General features: G+C 38.8%; 1 protein-coding gene across 2 annotated transcripts in view; it reads right to left on the bottom strand.

The window, feature by feature from the left end:
- The window catches only part of LOC126473428 (protein-lysine N-methyltransferase EEF2KMT), a 34,733-nt gene that overhangs the window by 4,624 nt on the left and 8,695 nt on the right, over nt 1–21,414 (bottom strand). For both annotated transcript variants that reach the window (XM_050100481.1, XM_050100471.1), the window contains 2 exons: nt 9,657–9,845; nt 3,015–3,381 (listed from right to left, as the gene is read on the bottom strand). In XM_050100481.1, coding sequence (XP_049956438.1) covers nt 3,015–3,381; nt 9,657–9,845 — 556 coding nt within the window. The remainder of the gene's footprint in view (nt 1–3,014; nt 3,382–9,656; nt 9,846–21,414) is intronic.

The following is a 21,414-nucleotide window of genomic DNA, read 5'->3' as shown; positions in this document are numbered from 1 at the left end:
TGACGTTCACTGGGCATTCGCCATACCCATACCCACACCCTTCCTTTGAATTTCCACATTGTGTACTGTGATTTGTCGCTCCACACAATGTTTTTCCACTATTCATTCAATGTTTACGCTCCTTACACCAAGCGAGGCGTCGTTTGGCACTTACTGACATGATGTGTGGCTTATGAGTAGCCTCAACCACGAAATCCAAATTTTCTCACCTCCCACCTAACTGTCATAGTACTTGCAGAGAGTCCTGATGCAGTTTGGAATTCCTGTGTGACGGTCTGGACATTACGACCCTCTTCAACTCTAGGCGATCTCTGTCAATCAACAGATGAAGTCACCCTGTACGCTTTTGTGCTGTACGTGTCCCTTCATGTTTCCACTTCTCTATCACATCAGAAACAGTGGACCTAGGGATGTTTAGGAATGAGGAAATCTCGCGTACAGATGTATGACAAGTGACAGCCTATCACTGACCACGTTTGAAGTTCATAAGTTCCGCAGAGCGCCCATTCTGCTTTCTCACGATGTCTAATGACTACTGAGGTGACTCGTACCAGGCAGTAGATGGCAGCATGATGCACTTAATATGAAAAATGTTTGTTTTTGGGGGTGTTGTAGAGTAGCTGCCCCCTGTGACAGCAACAGTGGCACCTAAATGAGCCTTGAGTGGAACTGAGCTTGGATGACAGATGCCTGTACATTATTCCATGCTTTCAGTTCTAAGCCAGAGTTCATCAGTCATATCTGCTGGCAAGTGATGGCATTCCAGTCTTAAAACACCCTATGACCAGATGTTTTCAATGGATGACAGATCTGGAGAATATAGTGTCAGGGCAACTGTCAAACACGCTTTGTGTTTAAGCATGCCAGCACAGCTTGAGTTGTAAGCAGTCTTGTGTCATGCACCAATGTGAGCTTCCTCTGTTGCAGTAATCATCTCCCCGTTTGCTAACTAGGTCTTGTGTCCCCCCTATTCCCTTCACCCTCCATGTCCCCTTTGATCTTTTCATCTGCTCCACCTGTCAAACACTTGACTCCAGTCATGCCATTTTGGTCCATATTTTTAAAACTAAGGTGTTCACATCTGATTCACAGACAGTTGTTATATCATTTATATGACAAAAAGATACAAGGAGCCCTTCACAGGGATTGATTCCTTTGCTTCTGTTGTTCTGTATGAAAGAACTATCCAATAACTTAAATCAAAGACACAATCAACTATTTTTGCAGGTAAGACCAAGTACCGTCATGCTAAGCAACGAAGCATAAACAAAAAGTAATAAATTGTATTTTATGAAAGTTACTAACAAGATTTGCTATACATTTTGAAACAGTTGTGTACTGTTAAAAATGCTCACACATCTGATTGTCATGTACCAAGAAGAAATAGTGGAAAGAGCAAGATCTCTCAACTATGTCGATGAATATTTAGGTCTACTTATATTTGCAGCAATTGTTGTTCAAATAACACAATCAGCATCATAATATTTATCATGAATATGAACTGTGACACAGTAAACTAACAGACTAACCAAAATTTCTCTGAGACTCAAAGGTTTTATGGTAGAGCTGTGCTGCATGAGTTACAAAATTAGCTGAAAAGCATCTGTAATTGTCAGGTACACTCCCTGGCATGGACTGTCCAAGTTATGTGAAGATGTTCAACTGAAAACAAATTCATGAGCTAAATACTATCTGAGCTTATGGATAAAGTTCTTCTCCAGTCTTGTTTCCGGTTGTCACAGAAGCTATGCCATGAGACATGTGAACTGCAAGCTGATAGTATACTGTGTGCTGTATCAGAAGTTAAATTCACTTATACTGAAATTTTGCTTCCTGAAGGTAAGCACTGGCCAGTTTGTTTCTGCAGACAGATGGGATACAAGAGAAGAAAATGTTAAGACAGGAAATTTATGGACATGTCGAAGGAATTTGGAATAACACAAGGGCAACAAAGATTGGAATGTACTTGGTTGCAGAATGGAAGAGAGGCACAAGGGAAAATAAATACTTCCTAGTTGCTCCGTCAATCATGTAACCTCATAAGGTTTATGCTTTGTTTCTTTACCTTTTTTCCATCATCTTTTCTGGTCATTCATCTTTTCCGTTTCTGGGCATTTTCCCACTCGTCTCTCATCTCTTTGCAATGCACCGTGTGAAAAAATTTCCATGTCACACTGTGTGCAACCTGAAGTGGGACTTTTTCTAAAGCCTCAAGTGATAGTTACGTTTATTGTTAGCATAAGAAGCACTTTGGCACATATTTTTGAAGAACAATTATACAGGGTGTACATAAAGTCTGGGAACACTTTCAATTATTTATTGCACAAGAACCAAACATTGTACAGACATCATACATATGTCATTTTTTTCATATATACCGCCACAGCTTAGTTTGGTAATTTGCCAATAGTCTGCACTAGTCGCAAACAAGGCGAGTTCATGTGTGGAGCGAGCTTTCTGTGTGTTGGAGTTGGAAGTGGCCTCCCCAATCACCAGATCTCACTCCATGTGACTTTGTTTCTGTGGGGACACATTGAAGATCTGGTTTATGTACTGCCTCTACCATGTGAAGTAGCAGAGCTCCGGGAGAGAATACGGGAAGCGATTGCCACAGTCGATGATGCCATGCTGGGACAGGTATGGCAAGAATTCGATTACCGTATTGATGTCTGCTGGGTCACACAGGGTTGAATGTTTGTACAAAAACTTTCAGAGTTTCTCTTTAAAATGCGATATGTATGACATCTGTACAATTTTTAGTTCTTGGGTAATAAATAATTGAAAGTGTTCCTGGACTTTAAGTACACCCTTTAGTACACATATGCAATGACTATATCTTTGTTCAGCAAAGGATTCCTCATATGTTAGCAAGTTGATAACTTGCAAATTATTCATTTGAACACTAAAATTCTTACAAGTATTTTGTTGTGTAGCTAACTATGTTATAATTATATAAAATGTGGCCAAACATGGAACCCAGCAAATATATTTATACAAAAGTGCACTATACACACCTGCTGCCAGCACAAAATCCACTTCTGGTACTGTATTTTTAGTGACATCTGCCCATGGGAGATTCATAACCGCAACATCAGTATTTTTATGCTTAATTCTGAGCAATGTATTATCCGTTGTTTTTGTGACATTACCCACAAACCTGTGGCAGTCTTTTTCATTTGGTGTACTTAAATTCAGCAAAACATTTTCACACAAAGTGCTCAGAACAGCTGCATGGCAGTCAGAAAAACTGTAACTCCGCAGCTCGCAACACAAAACTGTTGTTATTCCAGTGAGGCCCACTCCACTTCCAAGTTCCAGTACTTCTTTATCACGTAGTTCTTCTGAATGACTGACACACCAATCTGCGAGAGCTTGTGCAGCCTTTTATACAAGGTAAAATGAATTAATGGGGCAATATTGTGATTTTGAACACTAATACAGTTCAGACCATTGTAAACATTTAATCATGATATTTAACAACAGTCACCCAAAGGTGAATAATCAGAATGAATAAGTACTTTATACATCTTTACCAACAGCGGAAACTGGAGATGGTAACATTAAACAGTTATTTATTTATTTATTTTTTTTTTCATACTATCTGTGTCTTTTTCTCAAATTCTTTTTAATATTGAGATATGAAGCAAGGATATTAAAGTTCTGCACAATATTTCCTGTGATTAATTGCAGTTGATATGGTATTGTAAGCTATAGAGTTCTTAGAAGTTTGCTTAATATTAAAATTTCACCAAAAATAATACTAGAAATTTTTACCAAACATAGGCACCAAGGATTTGTTTCAAAGATTAAACTGGCAAAATGTGATTAGATAACAAAGAAAATTGTGAAATTTTAGCAAAATTTTTAGAAGCTGTTAAACTGTCCAGTTCCAACAGATAAATTAGAATTTCCAGTACCTCAAAATCTAGAGGAAGATTCCCCACCTACAGACTCAGAAATTCTTGAAGCCATCAAAACACTCAAAAACAATAAAGCAAGTGGTTCAAAAATGGCTCTAAGCACTATAAGACTTAACATCTGAAGTTATCAGTCCCCTAGACTTAGAACTACTTAAACCTGACTAACCTAAGGACATCACACACATCCAAGCCTGAGGCAGGATTCGAAACTGTGACCGTAGCAGCAGGGCCGTTCCGGACTGAAGCACCTAGAACTGCTCGGCCACAGCGGCCGGCAAAGCAAGTGGTGAAGACTCCTTTACAACAGAATTATTTGAAGTGGTTAGAACCAAAAATCATAAAGGATCTACAGCTGCTTTTTGAGAACATTTGGAAAACCGAAAAGATTCCAGTTGAATGAAAAACATAAAAAGGGAGACAAACAAAATGTCAATAATTACAGAGGAGTGTCACTTCTGCCAGTGGCATACAAAATATTATAAAAAATTCTCCTGAACAGAGTGGTAGATACTTTAGACAAACAACTGGGAGAATATCAGGGTGGTTTTCAAAATGGAAGATCCTGTGCAGAACAAACTTTTAACTTAAAAGTCAATAATTCACCATAGGATGTTAACCAGCAGCCCAATAATAGTGTAATTTATTGATTTCAAGAAAGCATTTGATTGTATAGACAGAGAAACAATAGATAAGGTCATTAGAGAATTTGGTGTTAAATCAAAATTAGCAAATATAATTCGTGAAACGCTAACAGGTACAATATCTAAAGTTAAATTTATGGGAGAAGTATCTCAGCCATTTGAAATAAAAACTGGTGTTAGACAAGGTGATGGTTTATCACCTTTACTGTTTAATTGTGTTCTAGAAAAAATTGTAAGGATCTGGAGGAAAACAAATGGAATCAATGCTTGGCTTCTGCGGATGATTTTGCAATACTTTCAGAAAACCTGACAGAAGCAGTTATTCAAATAAACCTTCTGGAAAAAATAGCGAACATAACTGGTCTCAAAATTTCAGCTGAAAAAACAAAATTCATGACAAATATAAAACATGTGCCAAAATTCATAGAAACACAAATACGGAAAATAGAGTGGGTAAATAAATTTAAATATCTTGGAGAAACTACACAACAGAATAGACTAGAAAAATCTGAAATAGATGTAAGAATTAACAAAAGGGAAAGGGCAAATGGTCTGAACAAAAATATTTACAACAAGAAACGTATATCTAGAAAAACAAAACTAAAACACTAGACCACATTGGTACGACCAGAATGTTTATATGGATCTGAATGCCTAATGATGAACTATAAGATGGATAAACTAGAGGTACTGGAAAGAAGGATTATTAGAAAAATAATGGGCACAATAAAAACTGCAAATGGTTGGAAAATAAGAAGTAATGAGGAGATCTACAAAAATATAGAGAAAATATCTGAAGTAATGGCCAAACGAAGATTAACCTTTTTCAGACACCTCTACTGAATGGATGGAAAAAGATAATAAAACAAATACTCCTATATTTCTGGATGAAGAAATCGACAATACCATGGATTACAGAAGTAAGGAAAGAGCTAGAAAGAAACAACACCAAAGAATCAGAAACAGCAGAAAGAAACCATTTTAAAAATAAAATACTAAATTTGGAAGGCTTTCAAAGCAGAAGGAAAAAAAAAAAAAATCAGGAACAACATGGACAGAAGAAAGGAAGAGACTTCATGGGGAGAAAATGAGGGAATAGTGGAAAAGTAGGAACGAACAACAAAGGAGGAAGAGGAACTGAAGTAGTTGATGTGATCGTAGTTGGTCAATACGACTGTAAAAAAAAAAAAAAAAAAATCACACTGAGCTCATAAGTGTGAAATTATACAATGTGCCATGTACAATAAACTGTACTGTCTGCTGCAGACTGAACATACATTCTGATAACAATCCCCTAGACTTTGGTTAAGACATTTCCCCATGATACCCTTTCTTCCAAGAGTGCTAGTCCCACAAGGTATGCAGGAGAACATCTGTGAGTTTGGACGATAACTGACAGTATTAAAGCTGTGAGCGTGGTTAGTGAGTCATGCTTGTGTAGCCTTTAGTTGATAGAAAAATTGGCTGCAAAAGGCGTAGGTCCCAGGTTTGAGACCTTTGCCTAACAATTAGTTATAATCTGCCACAAAGTTTCAAATCATTGGACACTCCACTACAGAGTGAAAATTGTTTCTGGATATGGTAAGGTAGGGAGAGAGTGTGCAGAAAGAATTCTATACCTTTAAGTAGATCAGAGTGCTCAAAGTGCAGTCACAATTGTATGGGCACACCTCTCATTAGCAGAATGAAGGAACGAACAACAATTTTCTTATTGTCTTAGACAACTCTAGATGGCTTTACAGTGGCACACAAGTGTTGACTTGCAAATGGTTACTACAGTAAAGTTTTTGGAAACTGAAATGAAAAACCAATATTTCTATTCAAAAAATTAAAAAAGATCTTGAATAAGAAATTATGGTCCTGAGTATGTTGTCATTAAGACAATATCTGCAGCAACTGTACATCAGTAGCATCATAAGAAAGAAAGTTTGAAGTTGTCAAGAAAACAAAGATGCAGGATAAATGAGGACAAATTGAAGAAAAGTTCCTTTCACACCAGTGTTGCTTTTAATGCCTGGAAGATGAATCATAATTCAACAGATACCATATGAGAACTTTGCTAACACAGATGTTGTCAGAACATGCAAAACCAAATGATGATGGTCAACAGATATCAAATATGACACAGTTGTTCTCAAAATGATTTCAAAATAGCAATGTCAACTCAAAATTACACTGAGTGTGATGCTTGCAATGTAAGTCATTTTCTAAAAGCAAAAGTAGAAACAGCTGCTAAATTTATCTAGTACTCATTTCCATTTGTGTTGAAAAAGTTCTGAATAGGCAGGATAGTGGTGTAACTTTCAAAAAAGAAAAAAATGAAATATTGTTTCACTCTCACTTACAAAATACTGCCTGTAGATTCTCCTACACATAAGGTCGACACCACCTGTGTGTAACCTTTCATCTTCATTAACTGGGACATGTTCAAGACATAGGCATACAGAAATGTTTGGTAAGAACTGGGACCAAAAGCTGTCACTTCACTGTTCCAAAAATCTTTATCGGTTTTATATCAAAACTGAAATATTGTCATCAAGTGATGTCAGGCAATGGTATCCACTTAACAACATGAAGTTGTAATGTTCAGCAACATGGTACCAAACATTACTGAATCAAAAATATATGATAGTACAAATCCGTCCATTGTTTGAAATGCTACATGAGAACACCTAGTGATACAGGTTGAAAAGTTACAAACACTTGCATAATGATAAAAAACATATGTCCATAATATATAAAAACAAAGATGAGGTGACTTACCGAACGAAAGCGCTGGCAGGTCGATAGACACACAAACAAACACAAACATACACACAAAATTCAAGCTTTCACAACAAACTGTTGCCTCATCAGGAAAGAGGGAAGGAGAGGGGAAGACGAAAGGAAGTGGGTTTTAAGGGAGAGGGTAAGGAGTCATTCCAATCCCGGGAGCGGAAAGACTTACCTTAGGGGGAAAAAAGGACAGGTATACACTCGCACACACGCACATATCCATCCACACATACAGACACAAGCAGACATATTTAAAATATGTCTTTAAAATATTTAAAATATGTCTTTAAAATATGTCTTTAAATATGTCTGCTTGTGTCTGTATGTGTGGATGGATATGTGCGTGTGTGCGAGTGTATACCTGTCCTTTTTTCCCCCTAAGGTAAGTCTTTCCGCTCCCGGGATTGGAATGACTCCTTACCCTCTCCCTTAAAACCCACTTCCTTTCGTCTTCCCCTCTCCTTCCCTCTTTCCTGATGAGGCAACAGTTTGTTGCGAAAGCTTGAATTTTGTGTGTATGTTTGTGTTTGTTTGTGTGTCTATCGACCTGCCAGCGCTTTCGTTCGGTAAGTCACCTCATCTTTGTTTTTATATATAATTTTTTCCCACGTGGAGTGTTTCCCTCTATTATATGTCCATAATAGACGCATAAGACAAGTCCTATGTAACCAGCATAGTGAAAGAAACACCACGCTGGTCACATGGCACTAGGTTTATATGTCTATGATGGAAGAAATACCATGCTGGTTACATGAGACGTGGCTTTTGTATATATCATGAACTTAGGCTTTTATGATTATGTTAAATGCTTGTCACTTTTTAACCTGTGGTAATGTGTGTATTCATGTGGTGTTTGAAAATGTGGATGGATTTGTTCCACCATATGTTTTTGATTTTATAATGTTCAGTACCATGTTGCCATACATGATATTTCATGTTGTTAAATGAGTATCATTGTCCCTCACCACCTGATGATGACAAAATGTCGAAATCACAATCGTGAAATGTAAACAACAAAGATTTTTGGTACAGCGTAAGCACAATGACAACTTGCAGTATAGAGAAATGTTTTATATTATTTTATTTTTACTATCAATTTGAAGGACTGCTCAGTTTTTTATCTTGATGTTTTAAGAAGGTATTTCAGATACAATAGTAGTAATCCGGAAAGTTCTTTATACACATAATTGGAACTTTATGTAAGCGGTGAAGTGATAGATTCTGTATTATTGAAAATGTATGACACTTATTGCAAGTTACATTGGCTAGCACAGGATAGCTTGCAGTTGCATTTATGAAACCAGCAGTATGGTGGGTATAATGTAGATGTGTTTTGCAGTATCTTTGTAATTTTCTGGGAGAGCTGAAAAAGGTAGCCAGTTTCCAAACCTATGTAAATGACAGTGTGTTTGGCAGGTGATGTAACTGTTGGTGCTGCCATTTTCAAAGGTTATCATCCAACAGCTTAAATGACTAAGGTATTACATACAGAGCTGAGTGGAAGCTTTATGAACTTTGAAGAGAGGAAAAAATACACCTCCACCTGAAATGAGGCACAGTTGTATAAAAGTACCTGGGATAACTGAATGTAGTTTGGCTTCGTTCATTTTGTGACTTGTGTTTTGTTTCTGACAACTATCTCAAAGAAGTCCATCTAATACGTATGTGCATTTGCATTTCCAGTTATTTTATGTGTGCAGTCTCACTTTGTACATATTAGTGCTATTTATGACACTTCTGTGACTGAAAATAAGTTTTTAAGAGAGCAGCCAGACTGCCATTATTTCCTGGGCAAATTGCATAATTAAATTCAAGTGTTACTCTCTAACTCTTTCTGAAGGTGATTCTATTGTCATTAATTCCTAGCCAAAATACTAGTCTAGGAACTGATGATCTGCCTGCTCTCCAAAAACTCTTCAAATAGTTTTCTGTCAAGAAAATTTTGAAAAACCACAAAAATTCTGTTTGAGCAATAAAAATCCATAGTACACAAGAATCTGTATGACTAGCTGATAGAGGGAATAATTTATAGTGGCTTTCATAGAATACATACCAGGCAATGCTATAACAGTAATTCAAAATACAATGTGGGCTATTTGACACAAATAATATTTGAGATAGAGTATGCTGAAAACAAGAATTACACTCTAAAAGTTTATAGCAATCAAACAACCTACGTGAAATCTGTATACCATTGTTTTGCTTCAAGGTTACAAGCAGAAAATATTTGGTAGTGTTTCAAAAATATTGTGGAAGCAAACAACTAATTATTCAAAAAAGGCTCCAAAGTGATCAATTTTTCAAACTTAAAAAAATTCACCTGCCAGCTGTGCAGACCAGTTGTTCCTTGAGAAATTATATTTCTGCTCTCTTTCAGACTAATGCAGGTACTGGAAGTATCATCCAATATGTAATGTTTAAAAACAGTGTCCTGTTCCTTTTGGTAAGACAAAAGATTACAAAGATTTTCATACAGTTCATCACAGACTTCTATCCCTTCACTTTCCAGCTGAAAAACAAACCAAAGACTGGGGATTAATATATTGGGCAATTTTTATGTACATGTTCAAATATCAATGAATACAGTAGAACATCAATTATCTGACCTTCGATTAACCGACTACTCTGATTATATGACCATCTGTCTGTGCTCCGCGCCAAACAGTGTGCCAGCGATTTCAATCGCTTTTAGTCCTGTCATGAATTACAAGCAAGTGAAAGTTGGCTTCACTGGTGGACGTTAGGCAAGTTGCTATTTCAGGAGAATACCTGTTTGCTGATGATAGTGCTGGTAGAGAGTTTGTTGAAGTTTTTTTTTAAAAAAAAAAACAGGTCAGAAAATGAACTGCCAGCTGACCCAGTATAAAATGTTGATGAGACTGGGCTAAACAATAAAATGCTTCCTCAAAACTCTTGCCTCAAAGAATCTTTTTAAGCTTTTTGAAGCACAGGCACATCACTAGCAAAGGACAGGCTGACTACTGTAACATGCAGCAAAGCATATGGCAACCAAAAATTGATGTTTGTAACCTCAGATCTAAGAAGTCAAGAACCTTCAAAAACTAAACATGTCAGCCCTTACTGTTAATTACAAAGCTAAAAAACACACTTGGATTAACAGTAATTTCTTTAAAGAATGGTTTGTGACATATCTGTTCTGACTGTTAAAAAAATACTCAAAATCCCAAAACCTACCATCCTGTCCAATTGTATTGCTAGAAAATGCATCAAGCCACCCCTCTGAGTCTGAACTTCAAGAAGGCGAAGCAAAAGCTATGTCTTTGCCCCCTCCTCCCCTCACCATGTGACTTCAATAATCCCACCAATGGACCAGGGTGTTATCAACTGGTTAAAATGACCTTACAGGAGGAAGTACATCATCAGTGCTTTGTGACAGTAAACAGAAGAGGGCTGTAATCTTTTTGAAGCAATGAAGAGCATCAACATAAAAGATGCAATTTACACCGTTACTCACACTTGGAAAGAACTTAAGAAACTCACTCTACAATAATCATGAAAGAAGCTATGTTCTAGCCTAAACCAAGAGCAAGAACTTCCATAAACTAACGAGTCAGATACAGCAGATTAAGTCATTGATTTGCAAACTCTTCAGAATGTTATCCAACCTGTTGATGTATAGGAGACATTGCTGCTATTACCAATGAAGAATTTGAAGATGATCAGTTCATTGATCTCATTTTGCAACAGTATAATGCTGAGCAAGAGGAGCTGGATGATGAAGAAAAGGAAGAAGATGAAAGATCAGATATGTGACACAACAGGCAACTGCTACAGCTACGGGCATGCAGTGTGATGCAGCCACAAAGTCAAGGTTTTAGAAACTGAAACAGAAAACATTTTAGACTTTTCTAAATCTATATTCAGCATCTAAAATGTTCTTTTTTCCTTTTTCTTTATTAGAAATATACAGGGCGAGGCAGCTAAGTCATAACACCCCTTGTATCTCCCCACCGTAATAGATACAAAGATGCAGTTTGGACAGTGAATTGCAGGGACAGGGGCTACTTGAATGCATCACATTTCATGTTTGTCCTATTTTTTATTACAGAGATATGAGTCCATCTTTGTTTTTTTAAATGGAACCCTATGTTAAATTTTAGCGTAACATGATGGGCTTAAAAAGACGGTTTCAAATATGTGTATATCATAATTTTTAGGTGGTGTTCGTCCTTCAAAGCGACATTGTCCAATGTGACCTTTCCTGTTGACCACTGAGGAACTTAACAGGGAAGGCGTTGTTTTCCTGCTTCTCAATAACGCCGCAAGGTGATGCACGAGGTAGCCAGAGAGAAGGGTATAAATGTGCTGCTGGGGTAATAGGTCATTGCATTTCCGTCACAGTTTCTTGGAGCAGACATGTACACGAATGAAGAAAAGTTAGATATGCTTCTAGTGTATGGTGAAAGCAGAAGAAATGCTGTTAGAGCAATAAAGCGATATGGACAGCTGTATCCTGACCGTGAGCATCCTATGCGCCAGCTTCTGGCACGTATTTGCAAGAAACTACTTGAATCGGGACATACAGAGGACAAGGCAGAAAACTGCAACTGGCGAGGTACACAAAGAGGGCGTCTTAAGATTGACACATAACGAGCATACTATTTTGTCGTGACGTATCGCCTTGGAATGTGGTATAAGTCAGAGATGTGTTCTACGCATATTGCACCAGAATAGGTTTCACCTCTCATTACATCAAGCACTCCCTGGTGTGGATTTCAAACAGCGCCAGGAATTTTGGTGGTTTGCTCTGCAGCGCCTACAAGATGATCCGACGTTTTTTTCAACAGGTGCTTTTTACTGATGAAGCGACTTTCACCAACCACGGTAATGTGAATTTGCATAATATGCATTACTTGTCAATATAGAACCCTCATTGGCTTCGACAGGTACAGCATCAGCAACCGTGGAGTGTTAACATGTGGTGCGCCATCGTCGGAAATGTCATTGTGGGTCCGTACGTCATTCCGCGTATACTAAATGGCAATAACTATGCACAGTTCCTGCAAAATGTTCTACCCCTTTTGCTGGAAGAGGTACCACTAACTACGTGTCAGTGCATGGGGTTCCAACATGACGGCTGTCCTGCTCACTCTTCTTGTGTGCCTACAGAGCTCTTAAATAAAAAGTTCCCGAATTGTTGGATAGGACAGCGTGTTGACGTGAAGTGGCCAGCCCGGTCTCCTGATTTGACCCCTCTAGATTTTTTCTGTGGGGAGCAATCATACATAAAGTGTATGCTCAAATACCAACTACACTAGATAATATGAAGCAACGTATCATCGAAGCCTGCGCTGATATCTCACATGACGCCCTCACAGCCATTCACAAATCATTCAAACAGCGAATACAATGGGCATTGCAGCAGAGGGGAAGTATTTTGAGCATATGCTTCAGTAAAGTTTTGTATCATGTACAGTATGTATTTTGCAACTTTGTGTGTATTTGCTTCGTATTGTGATCAATAGTAAATATTTTCAAATAAAAACAAATACCTACAAAATAATTATGACCAATAAAGGCCTCCTCATTTACATTTGTATTTCTGTTTCTTAAAATGTATTAACATCTTGTAGCATTTTAATACTGTATGTTGTCTACTATTTTGGTATCACAGTTGTCAAATAACTCAATAATATTTGCGTGACATCATCAGTTAATTTTTACGCAAAATATCGCAGTATGTATTATTATTGTCGGGTAAATGGGTCTGTTTGTCTAAGGACGGACTCACGACATTTACCATGTACTCTACACAACAGGAAAGATCGCATTGGTCAACTCCATTTCGAAGGACGAACACGATACAAGACCATATCTGTGTCTCAAAAACCATTCGCCTAAATATTATGATATACACATATTTGAAACCGTCTTTTTAAGCCCACCATGTTACGCTAAAATTTAATGTAAGGTTCCATTTAAAAAAACCAAAGGTGGCCTCATACCTCTGTAATAAAAAATAGCACAAACATGAAATGTGATGTTGATTTATTACGTTGTTTTGAGCTCTGTAAATGACTTGTTTTATTTTCCTCTGACTATCCGACCTTTTTAGTACTCTGACCACCGCAGCCTGATCCCGAAAGTGACAGTTAATCAAGATTCTATTGTAGTATATGTATCTGTTAATGTACATTCATATATCATGTTCCACAGATCCTGACTCAAAGACTGAGTGAGGTGGCATAGGGCTTAGCACAGTGGACTCGCATTTCGGGTGACGACAGTTCAACCCCGCATCCCGCCATCCATATTTAGATTTTCTGCGATTTCCCTAAATCGCTCTACGCAAATGCCATGATGGTTTCTCTGTAAGGTCACGGCCAATTTCCTTCCCCATCCTTGATACAATCCGAGCTTGTGCTCCATCTGTAATAACCTCAATGTTGACAGGATGTTAAACCCAATCTTTCTTTTTTTTCTGACTCAAAGAAGCAACTTAAAGAGATGAGGAAAGACAGCCTGCATGCCAGTTCAAATCCAATCACCAGCAAAGATGTTAATTTATAATTTCTACAAGATTGTCAAAAGTCTTATGTTTGTAATGTTTGCATATGTTGGAAAACTTGGTGTTTTATAAAAATATCAGCATCCCCCATCCAGGGGGCAGCTCTGATGTGTCTGTATGTTGTTGAGTGTGATGAACCACATTCATTGCTAAGTGTTGTACTTCACTAATGACCCCACTTTCGGACTTGGACTTGATTGTGGTTACAATGTGACACCATTTGCTACACAGACAGGAACCAGAATACAAGCAGTGTATTATTTCCAAGGTCTGTATAGTCAGGAGACCAGTGGATTCCAAAACAGCAGTAATTCAGGCATCCATCAGCATTTTCTGGAAATGCTGGCTAGGACCTGGTGAAATGGCTGAAATGATTTGTCTGAGTCACCAAATACAACAAATGTTTGGCAAATACGTACTTTTACTAGGTGAGCATAGCCCAGCAATTATTCAAGATCAACAGACAGAGGTCTACATCTGGAATAAATTCCCAACAGATTCTATGAACAGAATGTTTTGGTAGGACCATTGTAAATCTGAATGTGACAGAGCTGACAAATTTCATATTTCATGGAAGGTGCCATGAGAAAACACATACCAAGCTCTCTGTTAAAGCGTATGGCAACAACAGCTGGTGCCGGTACATCAAGGAAATGCAACATAAAAAGGAATTAGATGAAAGAGGTATAAACAACTCCAGAGTGTGATCCCTATGGCAGTTATGGGAGACCACTATGATCTTGCCTATCTCATATGCCAGTTAGTAAAAGAAGAGATACAGCAATTTGTGGCAGTCAGAAATTTTGGGACAGACACAAGACACAGCAGCCATGAGCGTTGGAGACACAGCAGCCATGAACATTGCCCCCAGGAAAGAGGTATAAACAACTCCAGAGTGTGATCCCTATGGCAGTTATGGGAGACCACTATGATCTTGCCTATCTCATATGCCAGTTAGTAAAAGAAGAGATACAGCAATTTGTGGCAGTCAGAAATTTTGGGACAGACACAAGACACAGCAGCCATGAACGTTGGAGACATAGCAGCCATGAACATTGCCCCCAGGAAAGAGGTATAAACAACTCCAGAGTGTGATCCCTATGGCAGTTATGGGAGACCACTATGATCTTGCCTATCTCATATGCCAGTTAGTAAAAGAAGAGATACAGCAATTTGTGGCAGTCAGAAATTTTGGGACAGACACAAGACACAGCAGCCATGAACGTTGGAGACATAGCAGCCATGAACATTGCCCCCATATCTCAGACAGTAACAGAAACTGTTGAAGGAGGAGAATATCAATCTTTAGCACCAATTTATGCCACCAGTCAAGCATGCCATGAAGAATCGACTCTCAGAATTGAGAATTATGCTGCGGCCATCAAATAAAAACCCAGCACCCAACCAACGCATGTACAACCAACTCCCCTGTCAAGAATAGCGCTCTGCAGAACAACAGGTATTTGGAGGCTGAAGGACAACATGCTGGTATGTTTCCCTGGACACACTGCACACTACTGCACAGAAATAAGATGAGTGTTCAACTACTGTTACACTACAAGACTTCAACCATCACAACAGTCCAATTCAAGCCAGTCAACTGCATACGTGGGACCATGGACAAGGTCACTCCTCAAAAGGCCGTAACCATTGACAGCCGCAGTGTAGAGATACCGGCCACTCACCCCTAGCTGTCAAATTCAGGAAAACTAGTGAAGGAAAACTAGATGAGGTGACCATTTACACAGGTGTGTCCACCAGGAATGAAAATAATCTATGGATGATAGTTACCTACAAGTCAGAGAATGTCATGGACATCATCACCGACGGCCAAGCTGTCCATCCCCTAGTTATCTCAGGGGCTTCTTTTTTGCTTATCGTCACCACATATGGAAGTAATTGTACTGAAGGTTGCAAATGGAAAATTCATGCAGCTGACAGAAACATGTACTGCAAGAACAGCTATCAATGACAGACAACAGCCACTTAAATTTGTCATTTTAACAGAATGTAGTCATATTGTTATCCTCAGATGGGACTTTCTGCAGGCATCACGAGCAGTCAGACTGTGGAAGAGCAGTCTTACACTGTGGAAGATCAAAGCTGCAGATTGATGAAATTATTCCAACAAGCACGCATAACAAAGATTGTTCTGGGTCTTTGTTTGCCATTGAAGTATTGTTATCCTACTGTCATCAAGGAGATGAATTTACTCATCAATCAAGATGCTTAGCGCAACTGTGAAGCTGTCATTGAATGCAAAATTCTTTGGGGTTACTAATTATCACAAGCAGACACAATCAACACCAAACTTATGTGTGTCAGAACAGCTGAACCAATCCAGGATGGGCACCTCAGCGCATGGACAAATAATTGTGCTCTGCTACATTACAGACAACAATCTATGAATGACATCAGTGAGTGTTAGCCATTCTGTGCCAATTTTTGAATGCTTTAAAATTTAAGGTAGAGATAGACAGACCAGGTCCACAGTAAAACCCAATGTCATCTGCCAATTACCCTGTGCTAATATAGTGTGTTGCCGGCTGAACAACATGTAGTACAGGAGGAAGTGAAGAAGCTGCTGCTTCAAGATGAGACCACTGAAATTTTAGTGTATCCTTGGTACTCTCCTGTGGCCATTGTGAATAATGAGGATGGCACATGGCATTTGTGTCTTAACTACTAAAAAAAAAAAAAAAAAAAAAAAAAAAAAAATATCTGTCTACCAATTCTGCACACTGGTAACTTCCTTCATTACTTGAGTGGAGCAAAGCATCATTCCTCAACTATGGGCATGGAGCCAGTCTACTGACGAATAGAGAAAGACCAGCAAAATACAGCCTTATAACACACAGTGGTTTCTATGAGATCAAAGTTATGCAGTTTGGATTATGTAACACTCCAGGCATCCCTGAGTGTATGATGGACAACCTGCTTCAACACCTTAAATGGATGACATATCTTTGCTGTCTGGATGACACTTATTTTTTAAAAGATACTTGAAGAACATATAAGCTGCTTGGTAACCATTCTCTATGGTGGCTGTCTAGCCAGAATGATCAGTCGGGTCAACTGGCGAAATGGATACTGAGGCTTCAGGAGTACGATGTCACAGTGGCATACAAAAACCACTGCAAACAAACGAACGCTGACTGTCTTTCAAGGAATCCTTTGGGGGAACAAGTGGTGTTGATGAAGTCTTAGTAATCACTGCATTAAATAATATTGCTGCTGAACAGTTGGGAGATCCAGCACTGCTGAAAACTGTAGAAACACTGGAGGAGGAGGAGGAACTGACCAAAGGAGAATTCCAATTATTAATCAGGACACTGTATAAGAGGAATTATGATCTAATGGGACGAATGTCCAGTAATGGAACAATGTGCTGCAATTAGCTCCAGGACATCTGATACCAATTTTGCCTAAACAGCACCATTCCATTGGACTGTAATTGACTTCTTGGGGAGGTTCCAGAAGTCAACAAACAGGATGGATGGATAATAGTCTGCACCGACTACCTCCCCTGCTATGATGTTACCAAAGCTGTGCTGACTGCCAACACTCTGGAAATTTAAATTCCTTATAGACAACATCACTGTGAACCACTGAGCACCCTCTGTGATTATCTCTGATTGAGGAAAAGGTCTTCAGTTGAAACTAGTATATAGGTAATTTCAGTTCTGAGAGCACCTGCAGAATGACAACTACCAAGCACCTAAAGATGAATGGCCTCAAAGAACACTTTAATGAGATGTTGGTAGATGTGCTCTCAGTATAAATTGATATCGGACAGAGAGATTGGGATACAATAATGCCTGTCACGACATTCGCATATAGCACAGTGAAGCAAGCACTACAGGCTTCACACCATTATTTCTGCCCCATGGTCACAAACAAACAATGGTCAGTGTTATCATTTCAGTTGCACAATGTTCAGAATGACTAAGTGAAATGCCTCATCAGCAGGACCAAAAAAGCAAGACAGCTGCCTTGCCCATGTTTCCTGTATGTGCAAGAGGAGGACTGAGAGCACTAGAATGCCAAGCACAGTCTAGTGCGACACAGCTATGAAACTATCAGAAAAGTTACCTAACCACTACTTTAGGGAATTTCATACTCTTTGTTGCTTGTTGGACATCATACATGAAGTTGAGGATTATCACCCAATGTCAAGAAGACAAAAGCACATAGATGTCATCCACGCCTTCATTATGAAGTCCTACTGCAGTCCTGAGGTGCAGATCGATGGTGGGAGCTTCTCATTCGAGAAAACTCGAGTCCAGATCAATGACAGAAAAGCTTTCACAAGAGAGGCTTCCTTTGATCCTCATCTAAGTGAACAGGATGTGACAGCATTACCTGAATGTGAGGATCTTCCACCGCTGCCATACTGAAGACCACTGACAAGACCTACATCTAAAATGATGTAGCTCCACTGAGATAGCATGTTGCTGTTTGTCCAGGAGAGGGAGCAATACCACGATCTGCACTGCATACATGGTTGTTTAGCAGTTAACATCGGTTGTTTCAAAGTTAACATTCGTTGTTTAGCAGTTAACATTGCTGGTTAGCATGCTGAGGCTCTCCAGTTCAAATCTGATCACCAGCAAATATTTGTTATTTAGTATTTATCATTTCTAGAAGGTTCTCAAAATTTCTAATGTTTGCATGTTCTGGAACATTCAATGTCTGTAAAAACAGCAGCACACTTCACCCAGGAGGCAGTTTTGTTTTGTCTGTACATTGATTATAATAAACATGTGTTCAGTCCACAGTTTTGTACTTCACTGACAACAGATGTCAGAACTGTACTGCATTACAAAGAACACTGCAAAGTATTGAAGCAAGTAATCCAGAAATCAAAGCAGCTTTATTATGAGACAAAGATAATCACACCAGGCAACAAAATAAAAACTGTATGGGATATAGTGAAGACAGAAACAGAAGGGGCTAAAAAGGAAGAGGCCGCTATTGACAGGGGATCTCAAGTTGATTCCGTATTTCTAGATTTCCAGAAAGCTTTTGACACCGTTCCTCACAAGCGACTTCTAATCAAGCTGTGGGCCTATGGGGTATCGTCTCAGTTGTGCGACTGGATTCGTGATTTCCTGTCAGGAAGGTCGCAGTTCGTAGCAATAGACGGCAAATCATCGAGTAAAACTGAAGTGATATCAGGTGTTCCCCAGGGAAGCGTCCTGGGACCTCTGCTGTTCCTGAGCTATGTAAATGACCTGGATGACAATCTGAGCAGTTCTCTTAGGTTGTTCGCAGATGATGCTGTAATTTACCGTCTAGTAAGGTCATCCGAAGACCAGTATCAGTTGCAAAGCGATTTAGAAAAGATTGCTGTATGGTGTGGCAGGTGGCAGTTGACGCTAAATAACAAAAAGTGTGAGGTGATCCACATGAGTTCCAAAAGAAATCCGTTGGAATTCGATTACTCGATAAATAGTACATTCTCAAGGTTGTCAATTCAACTAGGTACCTGGGTGTTAAAATTACGAACAACTTCAGTTGGAAAGACCACATAGATAATATTGTGGGGAAGGCGAGCCAAAGCTTGCGTTTCATTGGCAAGACACTTAGAAGATGCAACAAGTCCACTAAAGAGACAGCTTACACTACACTCGTTCGTCCTCTGTTAGAATATTGCTGCGCGGTGTGGGATCCTTACCAGGTGGGATTGACAGAGGACATCGAAAGGGTGGAAAAAAGGGCAGCTTGTTTTGTATTATCATGTAGTAGGGGAGAGTGTGTGGCAGATATGATACGTGAATTGGGATGGAAGTCATTACAGCAAAGACGTTTATCGTCGCGGCAAGATCTATTTACGAAATTTCAGTCACCAACTTTCTCTTCCGAATGCGAAAATATTTTGTTGAGCCCAACGTACATAGGTAGGAATGATCATCAAAATAAAATAAGAGAAATCAGAGCTCGAACAGAAAGGTTTAGGTGTTCATTTTTCCCGCGCGCTGTTCGGGAGTGGAATGGTAGAGAGATAGTATGATTGTGGTTCGACGAACCCTCTGCCGAGCACTTAAATGTGAATTGCAGAGTAGTCATGTAGATGTAGATGCAAAAATAAATGAGACTTTGGTATCAAATGCATGTAGTGTTGCAAACCTCTTAAACAGGTACTTCATTTCTGTTACTGACAGCTTGGGGTTATCAGAAGTGTCTGAGACCAGTCTTTAAAAATAACTTCAGTAAAATGGAAATGACATTCACGTGTTGCACAGAAGTAACATCCATCATAAAACCTTTAAAAATCTAGTATTCCAGTGGGTATGATAACATCCAGTGGACGCTGTGAGCTCACATGCCAGTTGTTGTGCAGCAAGAAGACGGTAATGTCATGCCTTTACAGCCAAATTATGGTCCTCTCTTCTGAAGTCACACATGGTTGGCCCTGCCCTGGTCTTCAGGAAACAGTTTTGGTCTCTCTAAACTGTTGCCACATCCAAGAAACAACAAAACAGTTCACATTAAGCCATCAGGCCATATCAGTTTGCGACTGTCCTGCTTCCTTTATTTCTATGGCCCTCCACTACAAAGAGTCTGGTAGGCATCTTCTCTGTGCCATACTGCACCGTCTAACTGCATACAAAGCAATTGTGGTTGTGGGGCTACCCGGTAAATAGTACTTGTTTTGTAGGTTCCCTGACATCATCGTTGGAATGGTTGTCCTCTGACCAGAATGCCATCTTCCACAGAGAACACGTACTTACATACATCTGGTTGACAGTTTGCATAGTTATAGCAGGAATTAGACACAGGACAGGGAAATAGCAGTTTGTTGCTTTAATTTTGGACACCATTGTAAATCAAGTGTATTAAAATTAAGCATGGAATGTCTAATAAGCTGTCACCTACATCATTTCATTGTTCCTTAGACATGGTGCATGGAACTACATACCTGATATTAATGACACTAGCTCTTTGTTGAATTTTCTGCTCCTCAGTCATTTTACATCTGATATTTTTCTAGCACATTTTCATCAAGAACCAGCTAAGGATAGTAGCAAGTCTATTTGCCAAAGTATTGCGGAGAACTTATGACGTGACATGGCTGGACAACTGAGCATCCTAAGATTTAAGGTTCACTAAAAACTTTTATTCTTGATCCTGGATTTTTTTCAGTGGATGCAAAACAAACTACCTACCCTCCCACTAAATGTTGTTATTAATGCGTGTTATTTTTTGCTGAGAAACTTATTACATAATTAAACATAATGCAGCACAGTTTTAATCTGCTTTTGACATGAAAATTACATAATTAAACATAATGCAGCACAGTTTTAATCTGCTGTTGACATGAAAATCAAGCTTACAGGATAAGGGTTCTCTCTTTTGAACCTATAGAAAACAAAGCAGAAACAGAAAGCTTGCAGAGTTACAATAAAAATCTCTCTCTCAGGGTGTAGGATCAAGGGGAAAAAATGAGCCATGGGATGGGATGTTGAAGTACAATATCAATGTGAAACAAGTGAATACCAAAACACTGAAAGAAAATAAATAAAAATTTGATGGATAAAGTGGAGAT

Source organism: Schistocerca serialis, chromosome 1 (genome assembly GCF_023864345.2).
Source record: "Schistocerca serialis cubense isolate TAMUIC-IGC-003099 chromosome 1, iqSchSeri2.2, whole genome shotgun sequence".
NCBI lineage: Eukaryota > Metazoa > Arthropoda > Insecta > Orthoptera > Acrididae > Schistocerca > Schistocerca serialis.
The sequence above is the reverse complement of the archived record's forward strand: the minus strand, read 5'-3'. Positions and strand labels throughout refer to the sequence as shown.